General features: G+C 39.8%; 1 protein-coding gene across 3 annotated transcripts in view; it reads left to right on the forward strand.

The window, feature by feature from the left end:
* Positions 1 to 1,278: 1,278 nt before the first annotated feature.
* Positions 1,279 to 18,972, forward strand: part of CDC23 (cell division cycle 23) — a 30,737-nt gene continuing 13,043 nt past the window's right edge. Inside the window, exons 1-7 of one of the 3 annotated variants that reach the window (XM_078769271.1) lie at positions 1,279 to 1,557; positions 5,696 to 5,771; positions 9,797 to 9,934; positions 12,348 to 12,390; positions 12,514 to 12,619; positions 16,608 to 16,740; positions 18,200 to 18,377. In XM_078769271.1, coding sequence (XP_078625397.1) covers positions 1,451 to 1,557; positions 5,696 to 5,771; positions 9,797 to 9,934; positions 12,348 to 12,390; positions 12,514 to 12,619; positions 16,608 to 16,740; positions 18,200 to 18,377 — 781 coding nt within the window. In that variant the 5' untranslated portion in view covers positions 1,279 to 1,450. The remainder of the gene's footprint in view (positions 1,558 to 5,695; positions 5,772 to 9,796; positions 9,935 to 12,347; positions 12,391 to 12,513; positions 12,620 to 16,607; positions 16,741 to 18,199; positions 18,378 to 18,972) is intronic. The other 2 variants (XR_013621664.1, XR_013621663.1) reach the window with 2 other exon arrangements.

Consider the following 18,972-nt stretch of genomic DNA (forward strand, 5'->3'; position numbering starts at 1 on the left):
AGCTTCAACTTCGATGGCCGCAAAGATTGATTTTTTCGAGAACCTTCTGGCACAGGACGCATTGTCCCTTTAATTCTCCATGATCATGTAAGGATGTGAATCCAAACTTTATGTATTGCTCATCATATCCTCGTTGTGTCATTTCAGAAGGGTTTCTGAAAAAAAAAAAAGGAAAAATATAAAAAAACAAGACTAAAAAAATATGCACGGAACAGTGGGTGGCTACCACTGGCCACCACCAACACACACAGAATTGAACTCTTGTTTTAGGCCTTGTGCATGAAAATATTATATTATTTGGGCAAATATTGGGCAGTCTCTGTGGCCCACCTGGAAAACGTGCTGTGGCCCACTGATTGGGAACCCATGGTCTAAAACGTCTAGGACACAAGAGCAGCCGCACACAAGCCTAAGATCACCATGCGCAATGCCATGTGTCAGTTGGAGTGGTGTAAAGCTCGCCGCCATTGGACTCTGGAGCAGTGGAAACGCGTTCTCTGGAGTGATGAATCACGCTTCACCATCTGGCAGTCCGACGAACGAATCTGGGTTTGGCGGATACCAAGATAACACTACCTGCCCGAATGCATAGTACCAACTGTAAAGTTTGGTGGAGAAGGAATAATGGTCTGGGACTGGTTTTCATGGTTCAGGCTTGGCCCCTTAGTTCCAGTGAGGGAAATCTTAACGCTACAGCATATAATGACATTCTAGATGATTGTGTGCTTCCAACTTTGTGGCAAAGATTTGGGGAAGGCCCTTTCCTGTTTGCCTGCGTGGGACCCTCCCTTGCGGGTTTAGGGGTGGCGTAATAATCATCCACCATCCTGCTTGTGGTGATAGGAAGAAAAGCAGGGGCTCTATCCCTGGTGCTTGTGTACATCATGATTTTACAATGACTTGCAGGGCTGCTGTGTATGGAGATGGGGTCGTAACTCCTCCAACCACGGATTTTCGTCTGTAGGACAGATGTTTTCCTTCATCCGTGATGGTGTCATTATTGGTCTATGGACATGTCCTCTCACAGCCACACCACCAAAGCTTGAGGCACCCCAACCCGCCAAATGATAGGTTACTGTGAGGTAATTAAACATCGCTGGGCTCCTTGACTCATTGGGAAAAAAAATTTCCCCTTATTTATTGCAATCTCATAACACAGCAATGTACTGTCTCCTTCGGATCAATGCGCAAGCACAATTGTACAAGCTGTGCACTTCATACCTCTGAATCCCTCAGCTGTTTTGGGGGTGTATAAATCAGCTGGGCTGTAATTCTCCCACTCACATTTTCTGTCGCGCTTTTTTTTTCTTTTCTTTTTTTACTGACGTTAAGCTTTCTTTCAAGTATCAAGTAAGCAAGTGGAAACTTATCCCGTGAATTTCAATAAAAGCGTTGAACTTTACCTTAGAACACAACAGAAGTGTGCAAAACAGTTTTGGTTTGACGAGAGATGGCGGCATTTTCGATCGTTGACGGTGATCTCAAAATGGTCAAAAAGGAGTTGCTTGGCGCTGTGCAAGCATGCAGAGAGCGGGGTTTGTGGCACAGTGCTAAATGGTGAGGCCATTGTCATTGAATAGACCTTGCTTTGCGAAGGCGACGCACTTGGTCTGGTTACACTGCTGTAACTTACACTTACAGTAAATCGCGTCACTGTGTTCATCTACTGTATATTAATATGTCATCATATTCATGCTTTACCCACGATTAATTTTGTCGTTTTAATTTCTCTTATCACGATACGCTGCTGTTTTGTTGCTATTCGTTATTTTATTGGGAAAATCAGAATGACGTCTCAACTGGGAATATGACGTCACTATTACTATTAGTATTACTATTACTATTAATTATTAGTATTACTAATTAGTATTACTATTAGTATTAGTATTGCTATTACTAATTACTATTAGTATTACTAATTACTATTGCTATTACTATTAGTATTAGTATTGCTATTACTAATTACTATTAGTATTACTATTGCTATTGCTATTACTATAAGTATTACTGTTACTTCATGTGGGACTTACTATTAGTATTACTATTACTTCATGTGGGACTTACTATTACTATTAGTATTACTATTACTATTAATTATTAGTATTACTAATTAGTATTACTATTAGTATTAGTATTGCTATTACTAATTACTATTAGTATTACTAATTACTATTAGTATTGCTATTACTATTAGTATTACTGTTACTTCATGTGGGACTTTATACTATTACTATTAGTATTACTTCATGTGGGACTTACTATTACTATTAGTATTACTTCATGTGGGACTTACTATTACTATTAGTATTACTAATAGTAATTACTATTACTTATTAGTATTACTATTGATTATTAGTTATTGCTATTACTATTACTATGACTTACTATTAATTAGTATCACTATTACTATTAGTATTATTATTACTATAACTAATTAGTACTACTACTAATTAATTAAGTATCATTAGTATTACTATTAATTAATATTACTAATAGTAATTACTATTACTTTCTATTAATTAGTATTAGTATTACTAATTAGTATTACTATTAGTATTACTATTACTATTCCTAATGAGTATTACAATTAGATCGCGAAACCTGAATATGAATCCGTATTTTCGGATTATTATTTTTGAGCCAGTAGTGACGTCACAGCCTGACGAAATGAAGTTGCTCGCTGATTCTGATGTACCGAAGCAGTTTGGTGGCAAGGGTTAAAAATGGCTGGTTTTTCCATTGCCTTAGCAGCAGTGGTTAGGGTAGGAATGTGTAACTTGGCCATTGTGCCGGCGATAACTCACCTACTCTTCGCGAAGGACACGTGATCACGGGATCTTTAACGTCCACCATTGAATGCTGGCAGACGGGACGACCAGCTTAACGTCCATCCGAGGGACCTTTCACGCATTGATAAATCACCTGCCTATGAAACACCTGGATGACATTTCATAGCCGGTAGTGATTCCAACCCTGGCTAGAGATCTGAATGCCTCATCTCTGTTTGCCTCAAAATCTTGTGTCCCAAACCCATCTCTCTCTGTACCCACCTTACTGAGTCGTACGCAGCTGCTCCTGCACTCTGTATCCTTCTCTCCCGACAAGGTGGAGAAGTTTCTGTCAAACCTCGACTCTGATTCCGCAACTGGACCAGACGGCATCAGCCCATGGGTCCTAAAATCCTGCTCTGCCGCTCTATCTCACCCTCTCTCTGTTCTCTTCACCCTCTTTTGCTCAAGATCATCTACCATCTGCTTGGAAATCCGCCAACATTACCGCTTTACACAAAAAGGTGCAAAAACAGATCCTTGCACCGACAGACCAATCAGCCTGCTCCCAATAATTATCAGCAAGGTCATGGAATCCATCATCGCTTCTGATATTAAATCCTTCCTCTTCTCCAATGGCGTGATCTCGGATCATCTATTTGGATTCAGACCAGGTCACTCTACTCTGGACATGCTGCTTCTGCTGTCTCAACAATGGATGGAGATCATCAATGCGAAACAGGAAATCAGAGCTGTCTCCCTTGACATATCACGTGCCTACGATACGGTCGGGCACCCCGCTCTGCTCACCATACTCACCTCTTATGGTATCCACGCATGGCTTGTGGACTTCCTCTCCAGTCGTAGTCAACGTGTATCTCTAAATGGAATTCTCTCATCTCTTCCTGTTCAGGCTGGAGTTCCCCAAGGCAGTGTTCTGGGCCCTGTGCTCTTTCTGATCTTCATCAATGATCTCTCCGACTCTGGAAAATCCTCTCCATCTCTTTGCTGATGACTCCACCTTCTGCCACTCCATATCTCAACCCTCAGATCGGCAGGCAGCAGCCTCTTCACTCTCTGCAGACCTGGACAAAATCACAAACTGGTCAAACAAGTGGTTCATGTCTTTCAATCCTGACAAATCTCACACTCTCACTATGTCTCTCCGAAAAGACCATGTGGACAACCCTTCCATATACTTTCTCAACAATAATCTCAAAGAAGTTCTATCACTCAAGGTTTTGGGTCTCACTATTTGCCATGATATTTCTTGGGAAAACTACATTTCCAAGTTGGCCTCCAAAGCCAGTCGCCTACTGGGCATTCTCCGTCGTGCGAAGTCCTTCCTTGGCCCACCTGAGCTCCTCACCACATGCAAAGCTTTCATCCGCAGCTTGATGGAATACTGCTTTCCCCTCTGGGCTGGTGCTCCTGCTTCACACCTTGCTCGGCTTCATGCTGTAGAAACCAAAGCTTTCAGGAGCATTGGTATCTCCTGCGATGCAGCTGATTCTGACGGCCTTTCTCTCTCTCACCGCAGGCAACTTGGTGGTCTTTCTGTCTTCTGCAGACTCCTCTCCGGCCTAGCTCCCCCTGCTTTGTCTGTGCTCTGTCCCCCAAATATTCCTGCAGGACGCACAATAATTGCCACTAAACCTCTTCTGGTGAAACTGCCAAAATCAAGACTCTCTGCTCACTTTCACTCTTTCATTCCTCTTTTTCCCCACCTCTGGAACAAACTCCCACACTCTCTTCAATCCCTCTCTTCCCTCCAGGTCTTCAAAAGAGCTGTTCACCACCATCTGATATCTTCACCCATCCAAAACCTTGATATTTTCTGCCCCTGTTAATACACCCCAAATTGACCTCCTTCAAATTCTCTTGTTTTTTTCCAGAAAGTCCCATGTAACGTCCATCTTTTTTATCCCATGTACCTATCTTACCTATGTATCTATCTTTATGTATGTATATGTCTTTATGTTCTATGTTTCAATCCTTATTTTACCTTGTTTATACCACCCCAGCCCTCTCTCATCCACAGATCTCCATATCCCTTTTCCGTACTGTTGTTGTGGTTCCCTGTCTCTCCCCATCTTGTCCCCTACTCCCTTCATTATATGTACTATATGTTAGCTCTTACACGATGCTCGACTAAGTATACACACATGCGCTGCCTTTTATTATTATCAATGCCAACTTGGTAGAGCTTTTGAAAAAATTTCTGGACCCTTCAACTACATCTCTGCCCCCCTTGACCCGACCTGACCTGACCCTATCAACAGTGTATATCACCCATGTATCAATCGGTAATTTGCACAGAAAGGCTTGAACTAGCAGAAACTAGTGTGGCGAGGATGGGAGACGCAAGAAAGTTTAATGGGCATTGGTGATGCGTGATTTGTGCCAAGTTTATTTTTAAGTGAGGAAGATATTCAGTTTCATTTCACTTCATTTTAAGAATGGAGTTAGTACGTAGATGTATGCAAGTTCACATTTTATTTGACAAGCGTGCGTTGCCAGGCAAATCTATCACGACTCGGCCTCACTTCTGATGTGCATTGGCAAGGGGAAGATTTGCCGACATGGTTGTGGGAAAAGTACCAACTGCTAGTGAAGCCAAAGGTGCCACAATAACCACTGGGAATGTAAACAAACAGCCCAAAGTTGAATTTTTTTGTTGTCGTTGAAGATCGAGGTGCATGGAAGAGGTAGCTAAAAAGGCAATGATCTCACAGTGGGGCAACCAACAAGCAATGGAATGAGCAAACAGGAGTAGAGTAGGAAACAGTTACCTGCAAGTCAGAGGGTTGGGTGCGACAGGTTACTGTGGGTAGGAAAGATTATGGCTAGGGATGGGGGATTATTTTTTCACATGGATCATAAACTTATTTTTGATTGGTTGAATGCTACCCAACTGTATCTTACAGGTCAGCTGACTTGGCGTTTTGCTTGAATCCACTATCGATCTCAGATGACCTCCCAGCATCTGTTTCCTTCACACCGGTGAGTTCATTACTCTGTATTCTTAAAAACAAACAAAAAAAAAACACCTTTAGAGGCCATTTTTCCCCGCAAAGCGGGGGTTGGCCTTTTTTGGGCACCGTGGTTGTTGTTGTTTGTTGTTGTTGGTCCCCTTTTTGAAGCAATGTTTTACGGCCGGATGCCCTTCCTGCCGCCAACCCTGTTTGTCGCTGTATTCTTTGTACTCTGTATTCTTAATAGGGGCTGTATAAAACAGTACGGACCTTAAATATCATCCTCATGGTGCTGCGTCTGTACTTGTATTATATTGTGATTTATTTTTCATTTTTAAAGCACCTGATTTTCATGAATAATATCTCTGTATGGTAAGTTGTTGTTTTTTTATTTGTTTTTTTTTGTATACAAGATCGAGGCTCGTGAAATGTTGTGATCAACAACATGTAGATGATCTGGTGTTGATTGCGGAAAGTATGGATGGACTGAAGGAAAAGATGAACAAGTGGAAGGAATGTATGGAGACAAAAGGTCTGAAGGTGAATGTAGGAAAGACGAAGGTGATGGCAAGTGGTAAAGCATGTGGTGAGGTGGAAAGAACTGGGAAGTGGCTTTGTGCTGTGTGTAGGAAGGGTGCCGGAGTGAATTCCATTCAATGTACAATGTGCGCTGAGTGGGTTCATCAAAAATGTCGTGGTCTGAGAGGGTCATTAACCAGTGTGGCAGCTACATTCAAATGTAAGGTGTGCACAGAGGGAGCTGCAGATAGAGGAAATGTTGCATTGGATCTTGGAGACGGCGTGAAGCTGGAAGGTGTGAAAACATTTTGCTGCCTAGGAGACATGCTGAATGGAGAAGGTGAATCAGACTCGGCAACGGTTTCAAGAGTGAGATGTGCATGGAAGAAGTTTCGGGAACTGAGTGGCGTGCTGATGAGGAGGGGAGTGTCGTTGAAGCTGAAGGGAAAGGTGTATGCTGCATGTGTGAGAAGTGTTATGATTTATGGGAGCGAGACATGGGTAATGAACGTAGAGCAGCAACGCAGGCTGGAAAGGGTGGAAATGCGAATGGTTCGGTGGATGTGCAGAGTATCGTTGAGAGAGAGGAAGACAAATGATGAATTGCAAAAGATGATGGGAATAGAGCCTGTGATTGATGCTGTGAAGAGGAACAGGTTGAGATGGTTTTGGTCATGTGTTGAGGAAGGATGAAAGTGACTGGTTGAGAAGAGTGATGGAAATGAATGTAGAAGGAAGTAGAGGACGGGGAAGACCGAGAAAGACTTGGCTAAAGATGGTGGAAGAAGAAATGCGGGCAAGGGGGTTAACAAGGAGAGATGCAGAAAATAGGGCAAAATGGAGAAGATTGTCATGAGGACCGCAAGGCTAACCCCTGCTCTTGCAGGAAAATGGCCTTAAAATGCATGTTTTGTTGTTGTTGTTGTATCGAGGCTCGTGAAAGAGCTAAAAAGAGCGAAAAGTTACTTTAGCTGTTTAGCTTGGAGTAGAGTCCCTGTATAAAGAGAGTTGTGTCAACTCAAATTTGGACGCCATTTTGTGTCTAAGTGTGTCGGATTAGATATACATGTACATTCGCGATATGGGGTGATATATTCTAAACCTGCTAAAAAAAAATTTACTACACATATTTAGTCTTATTATTACATACAGGTGATATTTGTTTTGTCAAAAACTCAGCTATTGCCGTGAAAAAGAGCTGTGTGGTGATATTAAAAGTGGTATGGCAATGCATATTACAAGCCAACACTGCATATAAGAGCTAACATTATAAGTAAGACAAACCAATGCTGTCGTTCTCTGAATTTTAATAACATTTAGAAAGGAGTGTGGGCATATCCAATATTTTTTAAAGGGTGCCGAGAGCAATTCCGGTGTAGGATTTCCAGCCGACATATAGTCCAACACACTTAAAACAAATTCTGTACGTGGTATTGCCATATTTCTGACTTTTTATTATTTTGTTATTTTTTTATTATTTATAATTTTTATTTTATTATTTTTATATATTTTTTATATTTATATATTTATATATATTTTTTATATATGTTTATATTTTTTATATATTTTATAAAATTATATAATATTTTATATTTTTTATATAATATATTATTATTTTAATATATATAATATATATATAATATATATATATATATATATATAATATATAATATATATAATAATATATATAATATATATAATATATATATATTATATATATATATAATAATATATATAATATATATAATATATATATTATATATATATATAATAATATATATAATATATATATAATAATATATATAATAATATATATTATATATATATATATATATATTATATATTATTATATAATTATATATTATATATAATATATATATATATATATATATAATTATATTATATATAATTATAATTATAATTATATTATAATTATATTATAATATTATTATATATTATAATATAATATAGAATATATAATATATATATAATATAATATATAATATATAATATATATAATATATATTATATATATATTATATATATTATATTATAATTATATATATATAATTATATATTATATATATATATATATATATATTAATATTATATATATATTATTATATTATATATTATATATATATATATTATATAATAATAATATATATATTATTATATATATAATAATATATTATATAATAATATATATAATATATATAATATATATATATTATAATAATATATATAATATATATAATATAAATATAATATATTTTATAATATATTATTTTATATAATATATATTTATATTTATATTTATATTTATATATATTTATATATTTTTATATATATATATTTCTGACTTTATTATTTTTATTATTATTCTGACATATTTCTTTTCCATATTTCTGACTTTATCACTTGGAAATCTATACATCTTATATTTCCCAGATTGGTTTGAACAACCAAAAGCAGAACAACCAGTCATTTTGTTAGGCAATAAACAACATTCCCGTACCAAGCTGACGTTCACGCACGGTGAAGTTAGACACAAAATGGCGCCACGAAATCACGTGACCAGAAATCTCGGTTCAGCGCATGGCGCAACTCTCTTTATACAGGGACTCTAGCTTGGAGCATGGCAGGGTGTCATGGGTGTGTGAGGGATGGAGAGGGAGGGAGCGGTGCTAGTTGCCTAGTTAATCTGTAGACGACGTGCAAGACTCGCACTAAAGTTGACATTAAGAATGGCTCAGTAGAGCGCAAACCTCTGCCAGGCCGAACAGTTTACGTTTTGTATCCCACTGATAGGATATCCCACGCATCTGCATCCAGACCTGCACCAAAATCTAACCGGCTTGTTCTTGTCACCGACCCAACTCATCCACCACGTTTTATCATAATCCGTCCATCACTCTTTTGAAATATAGTGCTATATGATATCGTTTTGGCTTGATCTCTCAATTGTGAAGAATCATTCAAAAAATTCTCGCATCCGGATCTTCACCAAAGTTTAACCGATTCATCCTTGTCACGCATCCAACCTGTTCACAAAGTTTCTTCAGAATCTGTCCGTAACTTAACGTAACTGAAATATCATGCTATATTTCCTTTTTGGCTCAATCACTCAATGGTGAAGAATCGCTTTAAAAAGTATCTGATCCGGATCCAGATCTTTACCCAAATCACATAATTTCTTCCTTGTTGCACACCTAACCTGAAAACCAATTTTTGTCTTTATCTGTCCACAACTTTTTGTGATATCCTGCTCACAAACAGACAATCTGACAGGCATGAAAAGACAACCTCCATCCACCATCAGTGGCGGAGGTATTAAAGACAATGTGTTGATTTTGCGGAAATTACCTGCATTCACTTGTCATGACACAATTCCCTATATTGAACTCGTGTCAGCGCCGGTGTGGAAAATATCTGCAGTTTACAAGGAGCTGTGATGATTAATCTTTTCAGGTAATTATGTAGTGAATGCTACCTTGTTTCTATGCTGACCATGCAATTGTGATTGTTTTTTAGGAAGATGTGGAAGATTTGGATGCATACAATGTTGCAAAGTCGTACTTCGATCTCAAAGAATACGATAGAGCTGCCCATACTGTGAAAGACTGCCAGAGTCCAAAAGCGAGCTTCTTGCATTATTATGCACGATATCTGGTAAGCCTTTTGTTTTTGTGGTGATTGCAACTTTCTTGGAGTACTTTTTGAATAACCCAATGAAATGCTTTCTTGGTATACCATGGGAGTTTAATTTGAGCAGCAGGGCTCCATACAAGTAAATAGATGAATTGCAATTGGATAATGCAATGGAATACTTGGATTTGCTCGAGCATTGTGCCTCTTTGAGAGAGCCAAGTATAACCATCTCTGTGGGCGACGTACCATGTTGTGTATATGGGCGTTTCTTCAGGTTGGGCATCTTTGATTTCAAAATGCAAGCGGAGAACCCGTCGTGATATCTTTTTTAATACCTTCACGCACCAGGAGCAGTGCTATATGATATACATTTTCATATAGAGAATTGGGGTGCTCCTCTCACCATGAACCACGATGAGAAGGAAATTTTTTTTTACCACCTCATTCCTCCTCGTGCATCTCTCTCTCTCTCTCACTCTCACTCTCACTCTCACTCTCACTCTCACTCTCACTCTCACTCTCACTCTCACTCTCACTCTCACTCTCTCTCACTCTCTCTCACTTCTCAAGTTAATTATTGCAATAGTGTTTTTTTTTTTGTGTGAGGTACCCATGCTACGCACGGGTGGGAGCCCATTTTATGCAAACAAACAATGTGGAAATGGTGAATGCCAAACCATGAACCAATAAATTGCACATTCCTATGACGCCTTGAGTCGAATATATGTGTGTGTGTATATATACTACTACAACAACAGGCATTTTAAGGCCAAACCATCTCAACCTGTTTCTCTTCACAGCATCCATCACAGGCTCTATTCCCATCATCTTTCGCAATTCATCATTTGTCTTCCTCTCTCTCAACGATACTCCGCACATCCATCGAACCATTCGCATTTCCACCCTTTCCAACCTTCGTTGCTGCTCTACGTTCATTACCCATGTCTCACTCCCATAAATCATAACACTTCTCACACATGCAGCATACACCTTTCACTTCAGCTTCAACGACACTCCCCTCCTCGTCAGCACGCCACTCAGTTCCCGAAACTTTTTCCATGCACATCTCACTCGAGCAACCGTTGCCGAGTGTGATCCACCTTCTCCATTCAGCATGTCTCCTGGGTAACAACATGTTTTCACACCTTCCACTATATATATATATATATATATATATATATATATATATATATATATATATATATATATATATATATATATATATATATGAAAAAGCAACACGTGGACAGTCGGTTCGTGAAGGACTTGGGCAAAAACTGTGAATACCAACCCATGAACCAATAAATGTGAGTAATGTTTCTACATGCAGTCAATGGTGAAACTGCAGGTGCCGAATCTGCAAATGTCAGATGGAAACCCTGACATCATTTCCTCATTCTCCTTTAAACTCAATCTCTCTTTATTGTTATTCCAAACAGCATAATTCCAATCACAAATTAATACGAAAGCATTAATATAACAAAATACAATGCTGCAAACATTTGTGATGTAAACTAATATAGACCGATCCAATGGGATAACAATACAGCTGAATCTGCCGGTGAGAAAGAAAGGACACGAAACACTTCGTATGGATCGAAAGTCAAAATCGTAATTGAATTGAGAAAGTTACGAAACCTTCCAACTTGGGATGGTTAAATGGAAAGAAGCGGCGTCGTTCGAGTGGAAACTCAAAATCGTAATTCTATTGAGATATTATCAAACCAGCGAATGTTTCTGCCGACCCCGTGATTGTGTTTCCATCCGGATAGGGAGCAGTACTTGCCAATCGGCAAATGCTGTTTATGTCGGCCCTGGTGGCGTTGTGAGCGAATGAGGCCATTACATCGCTGTTGTTGTCTGGCGGGCTTTTAATTGTAATAAAGACGGAGGGAAGATCACAGGGGGCAAATTGCACACTGGGGAATTAATCTTTAAGCCCTAGAATTAATTAGCTCAAAGCCACACCCCTTATGGCGACATGCAAACGCTCTTACCCTGAACATTTGCCCTGCTTATGTACATCGAGATGGCTTCTTCTTCGCGTTACACGGTCCATATTAAAACCTACACATTCTGAACTTTCCTAAGGTATTTCATACCTACCCCCCACAAAGGTAACAATTAGATAATAATAATAATAATAATTCATTTATTTTGTATAGCGCTTTTCCAGAAGCCCAAAGGCGCTTTGACAGAGTGGAAAACATAATGCATAACAATACATGAAAACAACAATTGCAAAAAGACAAGAAGAGATGATTATCACCTCTTCTCCTCCTCCATTATCCCATGTCACCTCTTCTCTTCCTCAATTTTTCTTTTTTATTCCCACACCCCAAGCACACCCATATCTTTACAGAAGAGGTCAATGGTCTGTCTCTATGTGAAGTGCATTGGTTAATTATTTTTGCCTTTCGTTTTATTTTGGCAGTCACAAGAAATGAAAAAGGAACACGTTCATTTGGATACACTAGGTAATACTTTTACCTTTTAAATTTAATTAACTTGGTGCATACTTGAGTTGCATTGTGATTATATTCCGTCTCGTAACCGTACATTACCTGTTGAAATGTTTGTGTGTTATTGCCTCACAACAGGGCCCCTTGTCAAAGGACAGCTGACCAATGAGGCTTTGCGGCTGCTCAGGGTTGGATTAAGCAAAAAGCATCTCAAAAAAGAACTCGATGGATATTGTCTTTATGTGTATGTTTTGTGAGAGGAACAAATTTGATAGCTAATACAATACCGTACATTGTCTGATACCATGCATTTGAAATTTGATCAGGTAAATTTCAGCCCTACCATGTAATTTAACCTTTTTAATGTGTAAATATGATGTTTTGATCAAAATTAATGACCCAAACTCTCAAGATACCCATTGATAGCAAATTGAAGACATTAAATTCTGAAGAAAGGTGAATATAATAAACATAGAAACCATAAAAAAAACGCCAATTCCAACATCTCTTGGTGTTGAAAAAAGCCTTCGTTCTTGCAGAGATTATTTGCTTTATAAAGATGTTGAGGTTTGTTTTCCTGCGTGTGCGAAGCGAAAAGCGGGGTTAAGCAATTGGATCACTTTGTTGCTTGGAATTATTTTATTAATTAATTTATTTATTTATTATTTTTATTTTTATTTATATATATCTATATTTTTTTCTTTTTTGGACAAGTATGTTGATCACTCTTGTGTGTGTCTGTGTGTGTGTTTGTGTTTGTTTGTCTGCTCACTTATACTTGCCTACAGGTCATAATTTGAAACTCATGTTCACGAAACTTCACAAAATTGAAGAGTTAGTGGTCCAACAGAACCCTTTTTTTTTTTTTTTTCAGGTCAAAAGGTTAACATAGGCCAAAGGTCAACCACTTTTCCTCAAGTTTCTAAAATCCTCAATTTTCATCTGATTGACTTGAAATTTGAATAGAATTTGCATATCGGCTAACTGAATTCAACCACCAACTATTTTGAGGCCATTGTAGGCCAAAAGATCAACATGGTCAAAGGTCAACAACCTTTTCAAATTTCCGAAATCCTCAGCTTTCATCTGATTGACTTGAAATTTGAATAAGATTTGCATGTCAGGTCACTGAATTCAACCAGCTGTTGCTTGTGAGGTCAAAAGGATGCTCTACTGAGTGCCATTCTACTTTGTTCTCTTTTGCCAAGGGTTGCTCTATGAGTGATTTTTCATTTGTCTGTCCACAAACGTCAGTTTGTGATCGAGAAGCAACTTCATTTAAATTGAATGTTATATTTTGAACATGAATCAGAAAACTAACATGTAGTTTAACAGTACTTTAGCTCTGAATTTGTCCCAGTTGCACATGTGCAGAGAGGAGTGAGATGTTTTTTTTACTCTGTCTGCCTGTCTGGCAGTGAAACAAAATAAAAAATCATTCCAAACAGGAAACTTACTGTTTTTAGTGACATCATAAAGGACAAACAACAGGCACGAATAACTAATGTAACGCCAAATAGGTTGGTGTATAATACAATGCATAAACCGCAATATACTTCCAGATTTTCTTTCTACAACTTTTAAAATGTCTTATTTCAATTGAATTATATACTTGATCACTATAGAACACAAATCGTCTTATTGGCACTTTCAAAAACATTTTGTTGAGCAGTAGTTGGACAAAATATTAAGGCATTTTACATCATCTCGACCAATAAAATGTGCTGCTCGCAGACCCGCCCATGGCCTTGTTTCTCAACACTGTGCAGGGTAAGGTGTTCTGTGAACTCTCTAGTTTATTTCACAATGAAGAATCTTTGGGGAAAATGAGTAGTTTCTAGTTTCTGTTCCATATGTTTGACCCAGAGATCTCAGACTGAGGAGGGCCCGCTCAAATTTCACATCATTACAGTCATTTACAGCAAGTCTTTGCGGCCATTTGGGACCGGGCAAGGCCACGTGAAGTTGTGTCCCCAACCAAGCCGATCGTTCACGGGCGTAGCATTGAGTGTCGAGAGTCACCCAATCGAATACTGCTGCCAATTTTGGCCACATAGGAGTGGCAATTCTTCGTCTACTATTCTGTCGCTACTTTATTTCAGAGAGGAAGAAAACAAATGGCACACATTCTTGAGTCTTTGCAGGCAAAGAGTTTGTCTTGGTGCTGGCAAACCAGGCAAGTGCAGCTATTGGTTTCACTTTGGTCAGATGAGTCTGTATAGCATCAGTTAAGTAGTGCGTGATGTCACGTAAAAAATGTGTGACATATTATTTATTGGTGGTTGGGTTTGGTGTGAATGCCAAACCCACCTTCACAGTCACTGCAGGCCCGGTTACAAGTGGCCTTGAAGACATGGACCAAAAGGGCGATGAACATAGTATGAGCTGTCAAACAGATTTAACTTATCAATAATTATAATGACAAACATCACAAAAATACTCGTGACAAATCACTGAATATGGGGTAGTCTTTGATTGCAATCCCCATCAATTTGATACTTGGTGCACACATCCTTTAACAATGCATGCAATGAGGAAGGAAATTCTCTATCGTGGTTAGTGTAGATTCACCCAGCTGTCATCCTGGTGTTGGCTTAGCGGTTAGGGTGCCGGCTTGGGATCCTGGGTTTGAATCCCGGTCGATCGCTGAATTAACGCCAGGCGGGCTTGACTCAGCCTGTCATCCTTCCGAGGTCGGCAAATTGTTTGTTTTTTTTTTTGTTTGTTTTTTTGTTTTGTATACAAGATCCAGGCTCGTGAAAGAGCGAACATTAATCACACAAAAAGACAAACAGACACACAAAACAAATAACATCGGGAGCGGTAGACAAGATGGGGAGAGAGGGGGAAGGACACAAACACATTTGAGAGCAGGGACCGAGAGACATGGAGACATCGAGAGAACTGTGGGAGGGAGAGGGCTTGGGGGGGAGGCATGGGAAGGGGGGGAGGGGGGGAGTGGGAGAGGTATAAAACATATGGACACTGCCAAGACTTCCAGGAAAGAAGTTGGAATTTCAAACAAGGTGGATCTGGGGTGAATTAGTGGGGGTAGAAAAGATCAAGGTTTTGGATGGGGGAAGATAAGAGATGGTGGTGAACAGCTGTTTTGAAGACCTGGAGGGAGGAGTGTGATTGAAGTGAGTGTGGGAGTTTGTTCCAGAGGCGGGAGAAAAGAGGAATGAAAGAGTGAAGGTGAGCAGAGAGCCGAGATTTCGGCAGTTTAACCATCAGAGGGTGGCTGGCAGATCTTTTGCGACCTGTAGGAATATTTGGGGGACAGAGCACAGAGAGAGCTGGGGGAGCAAGGCCGGAGAGGAGTCGGTAGAAGACAGAAAGACCACCTACCTGCCTGCGGTGAGTGAGTGAAAGGCCCTCAGAGATAGCTTCATCGCGGGAGATTCCAATGATTCTGAAAGCTTTGGATTCAACAGCGTGAAGCCGAGCCAGGTGTGAGGCAGGAGCACCAGCCCATAGGGGAGAACAGTATTCCATTGAGCTGCGGATGAAAGCCTTGTATGTGGTGAGGAGCTCAGGTGTGCCTAGGAAGGACTTCGCACGACGGAGGATGCCCAGTCGGCGACTGGCTTTGGAGGCCAGCTTGGAAATGTGGTTTTCCCAAGAAAGATCATGGCAGATGGTGAGACCCAAAAGCTTGAGCGACAGAACTTCTTGGAGAGGATTGTTGAGAAAGTAGATGGGAGGGTTGTCCAGTCGATCTTTTCGGAGAGACATAGTAAGAGTGTGAGATTTGTCAGGATTGAAAGACATGGAATATTTATTTTTTCTTGACTTGGGTTTACTTTCTTGAGTACCAGCTTGCTGGGATGAATGATCCCGGTGTGTACCCCGGTTTAGAATAGGTGCACCGTATCCCTGCGCATCGTAAGAGCGTGACCAAGGGTTGGCGTCAGGAAGGGCATCCGGCCATAAAAACATTGCCTCAAACAGGGCACCATGATTGTCATGGGGCCCGCAAGGCTAACCCCTGCTCTAGCGGGGAAAAAATGGCCTTAAAAACTATCATTCATTCATTCATTCATCCAGCTGCACCAATAACTGTTGTTTCCCATAAAGTGAATATGATTAGAAGATTCATTATTGTCCAGCAATGGTATTAATTTATTTATTCATTACTTTCTTTTTAATGTAATTTTTTTTCCTTTCCCCATCATGATTTGATTTCACACACTGACCCACTTGGCCCTGTAAACTTTGTTTGCATTATTAAGGTATGGAGTTGTGCTGCGCAAGCTTGATCTTCATCAAGAGGCCATTGATGTGCTGGCTGAAGCTGCGCAGTACACACCACTGCACTGGGGTGTCTGGCTTGAGCTGGCTGCACTTATTACTGATCGGGACATGGTACGAGTCCCCTTTTATTTGGTACAAATGTTTTGGTTTTTTTTCCCCTGGGTTTTGAATGCTGTTGATGATTGCAATAGCAGACTGCTTTATGTACTTGTACATACTGTTAAATTTTTATTCCCTTTTGCGGGTTGATCGTTGATGCTTAATGGTATGATTAAATAAATGAACAGGATTATAACTAATTAATTGACATATGTGGGAAAATTTACATGCCCAGCCCAGGAATCGAACCTAGGTCTTCTGGTGAATCGTACCTGTGCTCTGCCATCTGAGCTATCTGGGCGACCCTGACCAAGCTCGCAATTTCTTAGCTCAGATGGCAGAGATCCTGATAGCTCAGATTCTGATAGCTATTAAGAGTGGACATGGATTTGTCCCCCCATTGGAGGAAGACCCTCTCGTGTTCAGGCCGTTGGTGCTACTATGGTTGGCAGCGAGTGCCCCTGAAGCACTTGACGGAAAGAGTGGCAATTATATGTGTTGGAAAATTGCATGCTCGGTCAGGGTCGCCCAGATGGCAGAGCAGTGGTATGGTTTTCCAGAGGACCTGGGTTCGATTCCTGGTCTGGGCATGTAATTTTCCCACATGTCAATTAATTCATGGTATGAGTGCAATGCAGGGTTGTTAAGACGATTTCTCATTGCTTTTCATGGTATTGTCTTAATTTGCTCTCAGTATAATGCTACCTGCATGGATACATTTTCCAAACTATCTCATTCCTGCTGGCTATGGTCCCGAGAGGGAAATAGCACCTTGATAAAGGTTGCTTTAGTTTCATATAGAGCAAGCTTTGCATGGACATCGGACTGACCTTCCTCTCTGGGCTCAGTTCCACTTTTTGTAATCTCCGTCTCTTTGTGGCAGTCCAGACCACCTATCTCTTTGCTTCCTCGTCTCTCAAAATATCATGGCCCAATCGGCGTTTATTATTACCCTCGCCAGAGGAGAGGGATTGCATTTGAGTCCGTTTGTTTGTCTGTTTGTCTGTCCGCACAGAATAAATATGATTTTCTCTGCAACCGTTGGTCCGATTGACAGGAAATTTTCACTATAGGTGCAACTTCACCTGTAGAATTTTGTAATGATAATTATGACGTCATAGGTCACGTGGTTCGGCCGCCATCTTGGAAAAAATCGGAAAACTTTGCACCTCTATATCTCGGAAAGCGCTGAATAGAAAAAAATTGAGACATGGCTCATTGTAGAGAACTCTCCATGGGGAATAAAATATTTTTTGAGCGCCATGTCGGCATAAACTGGTGGAGAATAAAAAAATGATGATGACGTCATCGGTCACGTGGTTCGGCCGCCATATTTGTTTAAACACAAAAGCCTTAAAAACCACTGAAAATGCATCCTGGCGAGGGTTTGCAATCTCTGATTGCTCTTTTTCGTGTTTCTTCTTTTGGTATCTGCTTGTCTCACATGCATTTGCTTTTTGACTGCTTTTAGATGAAAACCCTCGCTCTTCCCAACCACTGGATGAAGGAATTTTTCTTGGCTCACGTGTATACTGAGCTACAAATGACTGGAGAGGCGCTGCAGAAATACAATGCACTGCAAGAGGCGGGCTTTGGGAAAAGCACGTATATTACAGCTCGCATCGCAGTAGCCCATCACAACATTCGAGGTAGACGTGCACATATTTGTCAACAGCATGCTAAAGCACCTTCAAAATTGCATCGGCCTTATAATTTTATTCTGTTCAAGTTATGGTATATTTTAGCTTGCAGCCTGTTCTTTCATCGTATCATCCAGTATTTGCAGAAAACCTAACACATGTGACAATTATTTGTTTCTTGTCAGAATAGAAAATGAGTGAAAACAAAATGAAAACATTGTTATTAAACAATGAACTGTGGAGGTGCTCAGTTAAAGATGTTTGCTTTCCTCGTGTTGCGTTCAATCCACGTCATCTGCGGATGGAAACAGCTCACCACCTTAAGGAGCATTAATGGGGGTTAATAATATAGGTAAGAATGGGTGATGACATCAGATGACAGTGCACCATCTGCTTTAAGTCTCTGGGAGGAAGTTCCACATGCATGCGGGAGAAGCGAATAACAAAATAATTGAGGTGTGCAGTCAGCCTGGATTTTAGCCGTTTAACCAGGAAGTGGTTGCAGGAATAAACACATATACCCTGGAGTTGTTTGAGAGTTGGGAGGACTGAGAGAGCAAAGGTGACTGATCTACCTGCAATGTGGAAGCAGCAGATCTTGTGC

This window comes from Myxine glutinosa, unplaced genomic scaffold (genome assembly GCF_964187855.1).
Source record: "Myxine glutinosa unplaced genomic scaffold, kmMyxGlut1.1 SCAFFOLD_1882, whole genome shotgun sequence".
NCBI lineage: Eukaryota > Metazoa > Chordata > Myxini > Myxiniformes > Myxinidae > Myxine > Myxine glutinosa.